The 15,436-nt window shown below is 42.8% G+C and overlaps 1 protein-coding gene across 3 annotated transcripts in view; it reads left to right on the top strand.

Annotated features, from left to right (window-relative positions):
- LOC309687540 (lissencephaly-1 homolog) overlaps positions 1 to 14,335 on the top strand; it is a 38,256-nt gene extending 23,921 nt beyond the window's left edge. For all 3 annotated transcript variants that reach the window (XM_082502589.1, XM_082502591.1, XM_082502590.1), the window contains exons 4-11: positions 863 to 937; positions 1,199 to 1,405; positions 5,894 to 6,062; positions 7,383 to 7,485; positions 7,625 to 7,853; positions 9,559 to 9,660; positions 9,782 to 9,938; positions 10,949 to 14,335. In XM_082502589.1, the coding sequence (XP_082358715.1) occupies positions 863 to 937; positions 1,199 to 1,405; positions 5,894 to 6,062; positions 7,383 to 7,485; positions 7,625 to 7,853; positions 9,559 to 9,660; positions 9,782 to 9,938; positions 10,949 to 11,022 (1,116 nt within the window). In that variant the 3' untranslated portion in view covers positions 11,023 to 14,335. The remainder of the gene's footprint in view (positions 1 to 862; positions 938 to 1,198; positions 1,406 to 5,893; positions 6,063 to 7,382; positions 7,486 to 7,624; positions 7,854 to 9,558; positions 9,661 to 9,781; positions 9,939 to 10,948) is intronic.
- Positions 14,336 to 15,436: the final 1,101 nt, after the last annotated feature.

Below are 15,436 nucleotides of genomic sequence, written 5' to 3'. Positions count from 1 at the left end.
CTGGTAATTAGCATCAAAGAGTGCTGCTGGAACCACGTGCCACCACTGGGCCAACATAATTTATTTTGTTGTGTGTGGTGAATAAATCCCTGGTTGGTCTGCACCTCATCTCTGCCACAAGCCGCCTATTTCAGTCATACCACTGCTGGCCTTTCTAATAAAGATTTTTAAAGACATGCTCTGTGAGACTGTCAACCTCTACATATATGGTATTTAACCTTTGGTGCATATGTAGCGACACTACAGTGTTTTGTTTCCTCCGTTGCCTGTTTGTGCCATGAAGCCAGTTACGTAAAAGGTAGAGTCCAATTCGAGGAATAAGCCTGCAGGTGGAATCAGGCTTCAGTCTGCCACAAGTTAACTTCTACCACTGCTTCCAGGACCGGGTGTGAGGCTGTAAGCCTTTCTTGTCTGCAGGAGATTAGCTTGTGTGAGGAGGATTTGGACTTGGGGTGTGTGTGTGTGCGCGCGCGTGTGTGTGTGTGTGTGCGCGCGTGTGTGTGTGTGTGTGTGTGCGCGCGCGCGCGTGTGTGTGTGCGCGCGCGTGTGTGTGTGTGTGCGCGCGCGCGCGTGTGTGTGTGTTTGTCATACAGTAGGTTGGCAGTGTCCTGCAGTTGGTTTTGGCCTGTGAAGGGTGTGTAAATAATCCCCCCCCACACACACACACACACCTTTTTGGGTTTTTTTTGTTGTTGTTTGTTTTGTTTTTTCTTTTTTCTAACTATAGCCAGATCTCACTATGCCCCTACCCACCCTTGACACGCGCACACACACAACATGCTCCTCACCGATTATGCTAAGCCCACGATTTTGACTTTCTTTGCCAGTTTTTCTGATACCCCCCTCACACTTTTCTCCCCAGAATGAAGAACTGGATAAGAAGTACGCTGGCCTTTTGGAAAAAAAATGGACCTCAGTCATCAGATTACAAAAGAAGGTTTGTGAGGGTTTTTTTTTTCCCTCCTCAAAGAAAGCTTGTGGGGATTGTAGTCTTGTGAAAGGTTCGTGATATTGGTGCTCAAGCAGTTGTTAACACTGAAATGAAGTCTGTCAAACAAAGCAATGACACCACTGTTGATGTAAAATACTAACTTAAACACAAACAATAGTCTCGTGAATCCATGATCCTTCTCCCGTATCTCCTAAATGCACATTTCAATATGCTTCACCAGCTTTTGTCCCTGTGCTCTCTGGCTAGGTGATGGAGCTTGAATCCAAACTAAACGAAGCTAAAGATGAGCTCACTCTGGGTGGGCCCGTTACTCAGAAGCGTGACCCCAAAGAGTGGATCCCACGCCCACCAGAAAAGTATGCGCTGAGTGGCCACCGCAGTCCGGTCACCCGTGTAATTTTCCACCCCGTCTTCAGCGTCATGGTGTCAGCCTCTGAGGACGCAACAATAAAGGTCAGTCCTGCTGGTTTCAAGTCGAAGAGCCAAGAGTTTCCAGATAAAATCTGCAGTAGGTGATTTCACTGACAAATTTGTCTCGGGGCTCAGGTTGCACATAACAGTCTAAATAACTTTTGAAGTTTTTAATGGAGCCCTGCAGGACTGTGCTCTCCCTTTGCACATGATCCAATAACCCTGATCTACTGATGTTTGTTGTTCTGCTCAGCATAGCTGCTGATGGTGGCCCCAGTGAGTCTTATGATGAGTTCAGAACATTTAAGCTTTCCAGGGATAAAAACACTGACAGTTTTGTCTTCAGTATATTTGTCTCTAAATTCAAGCATCGTACTAATCAAAGTTTAAGAAATGGTCTCAAACTGTGTTAGTGGAGCTGGATTTTTAAGCTCTGTTAATTATTTAGTTTAAAAGGAGAGTAATAAAGACAGTTGTGTTAAGTAGACTGGTATGGGTATCCCAGCAGTGGATGTGCACTTTGTTGAGAAAATGTGCATTTTGTTTAGTGTCACATCTTTTAGAAGAATTTCTACAAATCCAGTTATTCAGTGTTTGATGCCTTCTATTCCCAGCATGCACAGATGGCACAGCTGTCGCTCTGCATGGGTAATATTTGAGTATGCTAATGTTTTAATTCATGATGTTTGGACTAAAACAGGCATTTACGCTTGTGAGAAATGTTCAAATGCAATATTGCATGTATATCATGGCTTCAAAGACCCAAAAAATGACTCCATGAGTGGTTTGTGTGTCTGATTTGGGAGCTTCCTCATATCAGAGGTAAAGATGCATGCAGCATAAATCAGTGTTTAAAAATTGCTTTATAACCTTGTTTTATCGGTCCAGTTTTGCTCTTTCACTTTGTGCTTAATGTAAGCTGTCTTTAAAGTGTAGAGGATGGGTTCAATTCTTTCATTTCAACGGTTTTGGTGTCCAAAAACAAATTATTTTTTTAAACATGGCATTTTCCTTTCACAAGATATGTTTGCATTGTAGGCAGTGAAAAGAGGCATTCATGTATTGAGTGGCCTTTTTACATTTTTTCATTGTCAAAACATTTAAAAAAAAAAGCTTTTATGGAGACTGAAGAAGTAATTTGGCCCAGTGATCAAAATACACATGAACAGAATCTGCATTCTTGGACTTGGTGGTATAATCTACCCTGACTTTAGAGTATTACAGCAGTAACCTCCTCCTGATTAGAGATTTAAAAATTATCTTCTTTTTTTTTTTGTCTTTTAATTTAAAGCCTGCTTGGTGGCATTTTTAACTCAAACACCTTTTGTTCTCTTCTTTGGATGATGCTTCCCTTAGCTTTCCCTTTACTGCTTTGACTCTCCTTGCTAGATATACTCTGGATTATACGAGTATCTGTCTCTGTGTCTTGTATTTATTCGTGGATTCCTTTATATAAACTCTGTGTTCTGTCTCTGGGCTATTTTTGCAGCTGCGTTTCTCCACTGCTTCACTGAACAATGCCAATACTCCGCTGAGCTGTTTGTTATCTGTATATTTTATTCATAAGACAATAACAGACATTTGTACATCTCCTCCTTGGCTACACCCACGCAGCAGGGAATTCTCTCTCACTCCGTTTTGGCATCTTCTTCCTTTTCCAGCCCCGCCCTCCAACTCGCTCCCCCCACTGCACCCCCTCCTCTCAGCATCCTGGCGCATTCATCTTCCACTTAAACCATTAGCTGCCCCACCATGACTCCATGCCATCAGCTGTCCCTCCCTCAGGAGCAGGGAGGCCCCAGGCCCAAATCTTAAAACTGAGCCCTGATTTCAGGCGAATCTTTTCCCTGTCACCTCCACTCTCTGCACCCTGCTTTGAATCCCCCATTTGTCCTACTTTTCATCTCCTAAACCCGTTGTGTTTAATTTTTTTTTTTTTTTTTTTAACAAGGAACGGACCCCTTTACTCAGAAAAGGCCAGACTGAGAATCTTGTCAGCTGCCTGACCTCATAATCAGGCCGTCTGTTAACATGTGGGAGGCAGTAGATGTTAGCTTGGTTTCGCATGAGGACCCTGGGTGAGGTGGGGTGGAGTGTGGGGTAGCGCTCTCTCCTGAGATTAATCTGCCTCACAGCACCTCAAAAGCTCACTAATTAACACCTTGTCTTATTTGTTTAATCTCCACAAAGAAAGCAGTAAACCTTTTTGTGGTCATTAACTGTAGTCACATTTCTGTTTGCTGCTACTCGAAGAAGTTAACTTCCTCTATAGCAACTGATTCAGAAACCTTTTCATTTATAGAGGAAACCAGCTTCATCAGAATTTTGCTCTTGATGTACTAACCATCATTTTGATAAAAGCAGGTATTCCTAACCTCGTAGTATTTTAACATGCAGCCTTGATTTCAAATGCATATGTTACCTTGTGTGGTTTGTGATCTTCATGCACCAGCAAATACCTCTCCAGCTCTGTACTGTACTATAACAGCTCAATGGGCAAACAGAGCTGGTACTGACTGATGTTTAAAATGCTGACTAGCCTGCTCATCGTTGGAGTAAGCAGCTTCATTTTCATTTGTGCTGACTGCTCAATATCTTTCTGCTTTTGTAGTTTATTTTTTAAATGATATTTTAGTTTATTAATCCCCAAAGCAGCACTGAACACTCAGTAAAATAAAATGGGTGATGACAAAATGTATAGTAGGTAAAAATTTATTCAAAGCTTGAATAAATGCAATTAAGTAAATCAGTGTTTCTTAATGAGACTGTTTTTAAAATGTTTTCTAATGCCATTTATTGAAGTTATTAACAGTAACTTTGCTTGATGTTACTGGCAAGTTGAAACTTTGTACCATAAACTACCAAGCTAATGGTACAATAACAAAAGCTGGCTATGGGCCAGTAAATGGTGGGAGGGCTTTTGGAGGTCAGACTGCACACACACATTAAGCCCTTTAGAGCTGTGTTTCCTTACCTCTCACGTCTTGATTAAATTTAATTCCATTATACCGGAGGGGAATAGAGGGGAAAAAAGGTTAAATAATTCCATCACATGTTTGGTGAGAGGCAAAAACTTCTTTGGTGGGCCTCAAAATGTTTTATATGCAGGAAGTTCTGACCGGAGGTAACTTTTCACTGTGTAGGTACTTTTATAATCCAATATCTGCAGCCGTTGTGACAGATCATAAGACCACCTCAGGAAATGTTATTGGTAGGCTCTAACCAGCCAGGAATCAGAGTTTTGACTTGGGTTGTACATTGTTAGAAACCCCCTGTACTTGTATCTTTTCATGGGATGTAAGCTGTTTTGTTTTTTTTTCCTGTTTCAAATCCTGTTTGCCCTTTATTTTAAGTAACATCTCTGCATGGCAAAAATTGTAAAAAATTAAATAAAAAAAAAAACAAAGAAACCAAACCCATAACATGAAAATATTATGTGTTTGGGAAAAAATACATGAAAATAGGAGTTAACTGAGGGCTGTAAAACGACTAAATCTACTCAAAATTTTAAAAAGGGTTTTTACACCTGAATATGATCACGGTGGTTTAAATAAAAAAAAATAAAAAAATAAAAAACAGCACTCTGAGGAACGTCTCAGAACGTTCTCTGACACCTTTTCTGCTGTGCTCGTAAGAAATCTCTCTTAATTTGCAACTATAACACCCTTTCATGTGTGTACAGCGTGCAAATCATGCTTCTGTGTGTGCTCAGGTACGCCACCAGGATGTCAGGGTAATTTAAACAACTGAAGTGTGAGCTTTCTCATTGCTTTCCTCACAAATAGCACATGGACAGAGTCTTCACATTATTAGCGGCCTTTGATATTTAAAAAAAATCTACGATATTTTCACTGAAAGAATGGAGGCTATTAATCAGTGCCAGTCTGAATCATCGGTCTTTCAGTGTAGAGTTACAGGTTAATGGATAGCTGTGCTTTAGCCTCTGCTCCTGAGTACTGTTATATGTGTGAGTGTGAAATGTGTACATCCAACAAAAGAGGGAGAGAGAACCACTGAATTCATCCAGGACAACCTCCCCCAGCCATCTGTAGCTTCCTCATGGGAAGAGGGCAAAGGAAACTACGAGGATGGGGGAGGTGATGGTAGGGGTCTCCCATCACCGTCTGCCCCAAAATTCCCCCACCCCAGGAGAGGAACCAAGAAGGGTTTATCCCTTCGTGACAAATCGTCTGTCTGCTTTAAAGCTAGAGACGCAGCAGCTTTCAGGCTAGAAAAGTAGACTTTTCTATACTGTGCTCCGTCTGCAACACTCAGACTCGGCACAGTAACGTGTTAGCTTTTTTCTGGCCAAACTGTGACCCTGATGAGCAGCTCTAAGGTGCCACAAGCTCTAAAATGCATTCAGTATGTGCTTCCTTTGACTTCTGCCATCAGTGCGTCTTATTGTTGTAACTGTAATTTCAACAACACAGAGCTACAGACGATGCAACGTTTGGGTGTGTGATGAAATGAAGTGTATCAGCGGTATACAAGCTTAATGTTGACAAAGTGATTTGCTTTGTCCATCAGGTGTGGGACTATGAAACAGGAGACTTTGAACGCACGCTGAAGGGCCACACAGATTCAGTGCAGGACATCTCCTTTGACCACACAGGCAAACTGCTCGCGTCCTGCTCCGCAGACATGACCATCAAGCTGTGGGACTTCCAAGGCTTTGAGTGCATCAGGACCATGCGTGGTAAGAAGATGAAGCTGTCGGTTTCTTTTCTCTAGTGGACCTTAATCACAGCTGCTGCCGTTTTATATCCCCTTTGTTATGGTTTCCGCACCGTGTGGTTCCAGTGCTCAGGTGCTACACGTGCTGCTTGTTATCACATTTGATGTGCATCAACTGGCACCAACCCAAGCCGGGAGTACAGTTAGCTCTGGATTCAGCTCTTCTTAACCTAAAAAATAATTTTAAATGTGTCCTCTGGCCCTGCTCGTTAATGGACCACCTTACCAATGCTTTTCATCTTCAAACCTTGAATCTGAAGTGGCCACTGATGGCTGTCTGTGAAGTAGACATAAAAGAATATTTATTTTTGATGGGGGTGTAAGCCCTTCCTGGTGAGCAGACTAAACCCACTCAAGCATTCTTAAATTTATGCTGGAGTTGCAAATCCTGCGTTTTTGTGCAAGTGAGCAACAGATTTCACCGGTTGCCGGTCTTCTTTTTGATGTAAATGAGAGTGAGCTGCTAGCACACATCTATAAACAGACGAGCTGGGTTCGCTGCACAGAACTCACCAACGGAAATGGCTTTATTAATCTGAGCCTGCTGTTTACTTCTGTTAGCCACCATTTTCCCCCTCCTTCTTTTTTACTACCATCTCTGTCCTCTTTTAATTCACTCAACCTTTCCTCCTTTTTAATCCACTCCTCCGATTTTAAATTTTAAATATCTTGGTGGAAACACACACGCACAAAGAGAGGGGGAGAGAGAGGCCAACTGGTGAAGTAGATTAGTGCCGATTTGGACAGCAGCTTAATTACCCTCTTCAGCGCTAGATAGCACTTTTCTGTGTAGTTGCCACCCATTATTGTAGCCTGGTGGCATGTGCAAGTACACACACACACGTACACACACACACACAGGCCTTTTAGAGTATGCTTACTGTTGTCTTCATCTATTTAGCAGCTTAAATATGGCCCAGCCTTTAGGTAATTACGCGTCTCTTATTCTCTGTCTAACAAAAATGAGTGCCAAAGCTCCAGCATGTTGGCTTTCTTGCTTGTCAGCTTTTTTTTGGTGAATTATAACAGTGTTTGGGCTTTGTTTGGTGCTAAGCATGTGTTTTTAAATAAATAAATACATTTATGTTTCTAAATTTTCATTCTGGTGGTCAGATTGCAAGCAGAAAGACTAAAAGGATCATGTGTTGCAGTCTGAAATCATTAAATTACATTTCACAGCAGACTTAGATGTTATGTGGGCTTGTGCTGTTGGGCCTGTTTTCAGAGGTTCTGGGTCTTGCTGAATCTTTGTTGTTGTTGTGTTTGTTTTTCTGTGTTCCAGGACACGACCACAATGTTTCGTCTGTAGCCATCATGCCCAACGGAGATCACATTATTTCTGCCTCCAGGGATAAAACCATGAAAATGTGGGAGGTGGCAACTGGGTATGCAATAGACACCTTTAAGCTGTTCTTTAAACCATTGTGTGTTATTTATTTTTACTTAAGCTTGATGTTGGGTTTTAACTATTTTCAGCCACGCTGATAGCTTTCTAACTGCTCTCATGTTTTTTTTGTCCATTAGCTACTGCGTGAAGACCTTCACAGGCCACAGGGAGTGGGTCCGTATGGTACGACCCAACCAGGACGGCACGCTGATCGCCAGCTGCTCCAACGACCAGACAGTCCGCGTGTGGGTAGTGGCCTCCAAAGAATGCAAGGCTGAGCTGCGGGAGCACGAACATGTGGTGGAGTGCATCTCCTGGGCACCAGAGAGTGCCTACTCCACCATCCTCGACGCCACAGGCTCGGAGGTAAAAGATCTGCTCGGATACGTCTCATTTCTCCCAAACTCCTCGAGGTCCACACAGGTTTTGGTGTATGTGTTGGTTTGTTCTCATCAAATGTGCAGTTTCGCCTTGTATGAGTACAGTCACTGTTTGAGAACCCAGAAATCTTTCCTTCTAGCAGCCAGTGAGAGAAGTAAACATTTGTGGGAGGTGACTGGAATCAAGACACAGTGATATCTCATCATGGATTGCTTTCCTTTATTTTTTTTGTTCATCCTATCTTTACATAAAATGGAAGTTGACTCTAACACCTGTATCCGGCCACAAAAAGCAGCCGTAAGCTTTTCCTCCATTTCTGAGCGTTGGTCGTACCAGCAGAGTCGACAGTCGTAGTCGAGAGTCTGAAGCCCAGTGTGAATTTTTTCCTGAATTTTAAGTATTTTTAACTCTCTCTAATGCAAATTTGCCTCAGTTCACCTCTTTGCATAGATACTGTGAGACAATATCACTTCTTGTTTGGTGTGAATATTACTTGAATTTGCAGTTCAATATGTTTTTCCCTCTTTTCCTGATTTTAAACCTGAGGTCAGATCTATATATTGGGATTGGGATCTATATGTATTATATTTGGAGGCATTAGTTTGGTACAACTGTATTTTTTTTTTAAAAAAAAAAACGAAAAACTCAGTACTGCCTTACTGTTTCCATTAGAATTAATGGAGGGGTGGTGATTTGAGGTTGTTTTGCAGCTACTTGTTATATAGACGACCTCTGTATACCAAAGTATTCCAGAGTCAGATGTGAAGCAATCTGAATGACAGATAAAGGCTTGGCTAAAACCAGGTCATGCAACAGGACAAAGGGTCCAAGGTTGGATGGTTGCAAAAGAAAATAATCAAGGCGTTGCAATGATTAAAGTCCAGACCGGATTGAAGTGCTGTGCATAAACCGGTGAGCAAACCTCAATGAACTGAAGGAACATTGTAAAGAAGAGAAGACCAGAATTCCTCCATGGCAATTTGTGAGACTCATAAAGTCAAACAGAAAACGATTACTTCAAGTTATTTCTGCTCCGGGTGCATCTAAAAGCTGTTGAATCATAACGTGAACCTAATCGTTAACAGGATTGTATACAAACTGTGAGATCAGTTTATGTGTGATAAGTAACCATCACTAGTGAAAAATATTTGTAGCTTCAAACATATCAAAACCAAATAAGACTTTGACTGATGATGGCGAGGAGATTGAGCCACGAGGCGGCCATCGCTATACAGCCATGTGCTGCCAGTCACACACACAAAATCAGCCCGTCCTCCTGCCTCATGATCTTCAGTGTGTCTGATTGTAGCCTCGCAAATCTAAACACACATGCTCCCTCGCAGCAGTCGTCCCAATCTAACCTGTGTTCACAAAAGCTGACTTTTAGTACTCTTTAAATAGTTGTGGTTTTTTTGGTTTGTTTGTTTGTTTGTTTTTAAACAAGCCAACGTAGTTGTTGGAATTGGGTGAATCTGCAGGCTGAGAGACAGCTGTTGTTATACAGATGTTTGCACATGTGCTCTCAGACTAGTTGCCAGCAAACGTATAACACAAACGCTCAGAGGTGTTTAATTTAGGCTGCTCTCTGTGTTCTGGTACAGTGGGTACAGTATGATACTCCGCATAAAGTACAAACAATGAACTATACACAAAGCTAATATTTCAATCCCCTCCCCTTCTGCCCGACCAGTCCAAGAAGAGTGGGAAGCCCGGCCCCTTCCTGCTCTCCGGCTCCAGAGACAAAACCATCAAGATGTGGGATGTCAGCACTGGCATGTGCCTTATGACGCTGGTGAGGAGCATTTTTGAAGTTTTTGTGTGTGCCACGTCCATATTTTTGGGGGAAAATGCTTTAAGTGAAGATATATTTCTTCAGGAATCAGATGAGATGTGTGTTGCTGTATCTCATGCAGGTTGGCCATGACAACTGGGTGCGTGGGATCCTCTTCCACCCCGGAGGCAAGTTCATTGTGACCTGTGCAGATGACAAGACCTTAAGGATCTGGGACTACAAGAACAAGCGATGCATGAAAACCCTGAGTGCCCACGAACACTTTGTTACCTCTCTGGGTAAGGCCCCCCCCCCCCCCCCCCCCCCCAAAAAAAAAAAGGCTTCTGCCTTGGTATTGTTTGTTGATGTTTTCTCCCGAAGTTCCCCCTCGCGGGGTGTGAATACATGCTCCAGGGTATTTGCTTTACAGTTGCGGTGAAGAAGCCGAGCTTCTTTACCAGGCTCGCTCGCAGCTGGGGTTTAAAACGTAGACAATCGCTGCAGGATTTTTTTAATTTATTTTTTATTCCCCCCTCTCTCCCCGCTCCCCAGTATCTGCAGCTTTTCAGCAGATCAAGGCTTGGTTAACTCTCCTGAGGAGCTCTTGAGCCAACTTTTCCTTGGCAAGCCGTTTGAAACCCAGTCCTCTTAAATCCTGCTTCAACCGGAGAGGATCGCTGTGAGCTATTGATGTGATGAGTTCTGGTGCAGTCTGAAAAAAGCAACAGAAGCACTTTTTGTTTGAAATCGGCAGAGAAAAAGAAACTTCATTTTCCCCCCTTTTTCTGTAGAGGTCTGTCATACAACACCACGAGCTCTTCCCCAAAGCTTTCTTATTTTAAAACCTGATATTAACTCTGCAGTCTTTTTCACTGTGTTCATGTTCCCAGATGTCTGAAGGGTGGTTTTATTTTCAGTGATGACTCACTTTCTATTCAGTGACGGGAACATTAATAAATGTTCCCAGAACAAATGAGATTTTGCGGGCTGCTAACCAGCCACGCCCCTGAAATATCGTCAGATTCATGTCAGGTCTACGTCATTTAAAAGAGGGGGGGAAGCAATGCCAAAACCAACAATAAGTGAAATGCCCCAAAGCTTTGCTTGTTCCTCAGAGCCTTACAGCTCCATTCTTGTCCACAAACATTGAAAACACATGCTTGATCCGAGCCAAGGACGTGAAATAAACACATAACAGGTGTTGGATATATACTGGCCTGCTGGCCCACAGGGGCAAAAATGTTGCCAATGTCACTGTAGTCAATTTGATGGTAACTCTGTTTTGTGTTTTTTCTCTTTTGCTCCACAGATTTCCACAAGGCCGCTCCTTATGTGGTCACCGGGAGCGTAGATCAAACGGTAAAAGTTTGGGAGTGTCGCTGATTTGGACCTTGAGAGGATTGGACCACAACCCCTGACCACCCAGGCGCTCCTCCTGCCATCCCACTTACCCTTTCACCTCCCTCCCTCACCTTAAACCCGAACCATCTCCTCCCTCCTTCCCCTCCACCCCCGCACATCTCGGTCCCCTTCTGTCGCACTCACCGCCATGGTTATTTACCCATCGCGCTCTCTCTGGTCCAGTAATTTTTATTTTATTTTTTTTGTCCTTCTGTGTAAATTATTCCTGGATGTAGATCGAGCTATTAAATGTTACACAAAAGTATTCTTGCATGGTAATCCAAAATTGTATACTGTAAATTTACATGACGTTGTCTAGAAGTACCATAGGTTTAACAACGGGGCTCGCAGAGCCTCCACCGACCAACCGAAGGCGGATGTTTTTGACTGGGTGTGAAACGTAGGGCACTAAAAACCGATAATTTAAGAAATGACAGTGTCTTTATGTGTAAGATTTATTTTTGTCAATTTTTTTTATTTAGGATTTTTCTTTTTCCCCCCCTCTCTCTCTCTCTCTGTTATTTCTCTCCTTCACTGTCGTAGTCTGTCGGTGCCTAGCTCGGTGAAACGTTTAAGAGACGAGGCAGGAGAAACGTATATGTGGGGCTTTGTTATTGAAATAATCTGTAGCTTTATAACATCACTTCTCAAGTGTGCATACCATTTCTCTTCATGTGGATCTAGGTAATATTTTAATGGCTGTATATACGAATGTTTCAAACTGTGTCCTTGGACCTCGGGGGCTTGAAAACGGCTTTGTACTCATTGTCACGGCGGCACATGAATTGCTGCTGGGCTTTAGATAAATGATCCCATTTTTAAAATGCGTGGCTTTGCGAGTAGCTACACTAAGCTTGTTTTTTCTTCTTTTGTTTTTTTAAAACAAGAAGCCTGATGTAGCGAGCGAGTTTCGCCGTCAGTGAGCGCCCTGGTCGCTGAGCAGACTTTGGGGATTACACCCGTTTAATCTGAGTAAAGATCTCGGGCGCGCCTCCCTTTTTAGGAGACGTTTTCCCTTCACCTCCTCAGTCAGACCCGGCCGGATCTCGTAGCCACGTCTCTCGCCTCCTGACCTGGTTGGATGTGGCGGGGGGGTTTGGAGCACCAAAGGAAAGTCTGAAGATGCTCAGTTATCCCGCTTCGCCCTCTGAAGGCTTAAAAAAAATAACACAGTGAACTGGCTAATACACGACAAGGAGTCAAATTGAGCGCCCCCCAGGTTCCATATCTGGCATGTGCAAGGGTCTGTAATTTTTGAGTTATACCTTGTGCATAAAGAAATCGGTTTTGAGTACTGAAATAATACAAAGAAGCCAGTTTCTGTGAAAATAAATGTAAATTTAGCTTGTTATCAATTAAGAAGCCTGGCAATTTTTTTTTTACTGTCGCCGTAAACTGATAACCCTAGCCGGGAATGAGGATTAGTGAGGAAATGCCGGATAACTGCGGAGGTCGTCTCGTCTGGACGGTTTATACTTTAGCTCTTTACCCTGGAAACGCTTTCCTGAACTGAGCAGTTTGTCATATTTCAGACCTGCTTTACAACAAAATGACTGGGTTTGTATCTGCAGCTATCCTTAGAAAAACCCTGAAACTATTCTGATTGTCAAACCACGTCTTTATTGATATATGCAGAGGTGTCAAAACTCATCTTAAAGGGTACAGAGAAAGACAACACTAACACCCGAGGGTCTCCACAGACAAATCTCTCCTGAGTGGGTTTCCTCAAAAGTTCTGATTTTTGGATTAAATGCTGAAGAGACAACCATTCCACTTCCCTCATAGGACACAAACATAATGAAAAATAAATGAAACATCTTGCGTCTAGCTGTAGCTGCCAAGGTGATTCGTTAATCTTGCACATCCCTGTTTTTTTGTTTTGTTTTTTTCACTGAAGCTTTGTTCATTCACTGGTGATCAAAGACAACAATGATGTTGATGAAGCGTTTAAATTAAATTTAAAAACAAAACACTTATAATTTCCGATTAGCCGTGTCATTCCAGTGCATCTCTTGGCTAATAAAGAATTCCACTGCTTTAACCGATCTTCTTATCTTAGCTTCTTTGCCAAGTTTTTCCTCTCTTCCTGTGTGTAACTGGATGTGGTGATCTGCTGCTCAAGCTCTTGCTAGTGGCCACTGTGAGCCTAAATGTGACCTGGTGATGTAGCACCGCTGCATGTAAGCCTGCGCCCAGAGGCGGAGCTGTCGGAACGTGACGTTTTAAATGATTTGGTGAATGATTGACTTAAAAAAAAATTGGTGAATGAGTGCTTATTTGCCTTCTTCCTCTTCAGCGTTAATGATAATGGTGCCACGCTGTTGGAATCACAGAGAAATCGAGTAATTGTTCTTTCCCCAAACTGATCCGGGTTCGGACAGCTCTGATCTCTGGTTGTAGGACAGCTGGTTTTGTTGTGTGATGCTATTCGAGGGAGGTTTGACAGCCTCCTCCTTCTGTACATGTAATGGGATTGTGGCAGACTAGGATGTCCCAAAGGAGAAACCCTCTCTTTCAGGAAATATTACTGATGTCTCCCTTTTGGTGCAGTGCCCCTCTGCCCCCTTACTTTTTTTTTTCTCCCTATAAGCTGTTTTTTCTCCGTACAGAACATTTCGTCAGAGGCTTTGGATGAAGAGAGTACATTTTTGTAGTACAGTTTGGCTAACAGAGATGCCAACGTGTTAAATGTTCTAGCTGAAGCCAAAAATGGAGACATTTGTCTGTACAATCGGGTTTATCTTGAGAAAGCAGCCTCCTTGGGGGTCCAGATGCTGCAACCAGCCTTTTTGAAAAGTCTCCTCAGGATCACTCTGACATGCCAGACCACAAAATGTAAAGAAAACTTATGCCCCTCCTTGATTTTACTTCAAGGAGGAAGGTGATGATCAGAGGTCAGGACGATGTGCGTTCTGTTTATTTTGTAATAATCGGTTGGGGGAGGGGGAAAAAGAAGGAAAAAGACTAAAAGCAAACCTACAACATGGCTGACAATGTATGCAAGTGTTGGGAAAATCCCCTTTTGACATTCGCAGGTCCAAAGCAATCCCTGTGCTGCTCTGGTCTGGTGTGTGAAGGGACCGACGGACAGCTTTTTACTGTCTGTGGGTCGTTTCCCTCGGCCCTCTGTAACCTGCCTGTGAACCACACACGAGGACTTCAGACTTCACAACAACCTCCTACAGGAGAGCTCATGATGTTATCGCCACTATGGTCTCACTCTTCACACAGCAAACTGTTAACAATATACCTGGATGTCATTATTGTTTGCGATATAATAAAAGAAGAAAATCTACGTCTGCGTCACCTGATTATTTCTTTAGAGAAGCTAGCAAGGGGCTCTGGAGAGATGGGTATTGGTGGGGGGGGGCAGGCAATCAGCCTTTTATTTTATTTTTTTTAAACAATTTGCATGCAGCATGGTTGTTGGTGCTATACAGGCTGGCCTGAGTATTTCAGAACCTGCTGATCTGCTGGGATTTACACACACACACGCACACAGACACCTTTAGAGTTTACAGATGATGGTCTGAACAAGAGGAAGTATCCAGATGTGTCAGTATGTCAAAAGAGACATAGGAAGGCAACAATAACTCAAACCATCCCTTACAACCAAGGCAAGCAAAAGACCATCTGTGCTGTAGCAGAAGACCACACCTGGTGCCACTTTTGTCAGCTAAAAACAGGAAATTGAGGTTACAATTTGCAGTCTTATCAAAATTGGACAACAGAAGACTGGAAAACATTGTCTGGTCAGAAGGTGAGTTCAGACGGGAACAGGTCTGATCCTCCGTGGATTCAAATAGAGCAATCCTGCTTTGTAGTTCAGGTTGGTAGTGTTGTAACGGCGTGAGGGATGTTTTCTTGGTACACGTTGGACCTTACTACCAGGTGAGCATTGTTTAAACACGGCAGCCTGTGTGAGTATTGTTGCTGACCATGTGTACCCACAGTGTGTGCCATGTTACAAAGTTCAAATCATCCGCGACTCGTTCTCTATACTAAGGCATCTGCATGCCAATCCAACAGAGCACCTTTGGGACGTGCAACCAAGAAATCTGCAGCAAGTGTGTGATGCTGTCATATCAATATGAACCAAATGTGCACGACGGTAAGGAGCAACCGGGGAAAACGGTACACGGGAAACGTAAAACAGACTGAACAGAACAGGGCTCAGGACTGAACATAATGAAAACGCTAAACACGATTATTTTAATTATTTTTTTATATTTGTTTTTAATCGAATTTAAATGTATCGATACAAAACTTAAGTGATTTTATAAAACTGACATAAAAAATTATTCCCTAAAAAAACCCCACAAACAGACAAAAAAAACTTTTACCGGTAGAGGCTCGAAGCTAAACACAGTTTCGGTGACGTCAACGCGCAGCGACG

This window comes from Aulonocara stuartgranti, assembly GCF_965226115.1.
Source record: "Aulonocara stuartgranti genome assembly, chromosome: 14".
In the NCBI taxonomy this organism is placed as follows: domain Eukaryota; kingdom Metazoa; phylum Chordata; class Actinopteri; order Cichliformes; family Cichlidae; genus Aulonocara; species Aulonocara stuartgranti.
The sequence above is the reverse complement of the archived record's forward strand: the minus strand, read 5'-3'. Positions and strand labels throughout refer to the sequence as shown.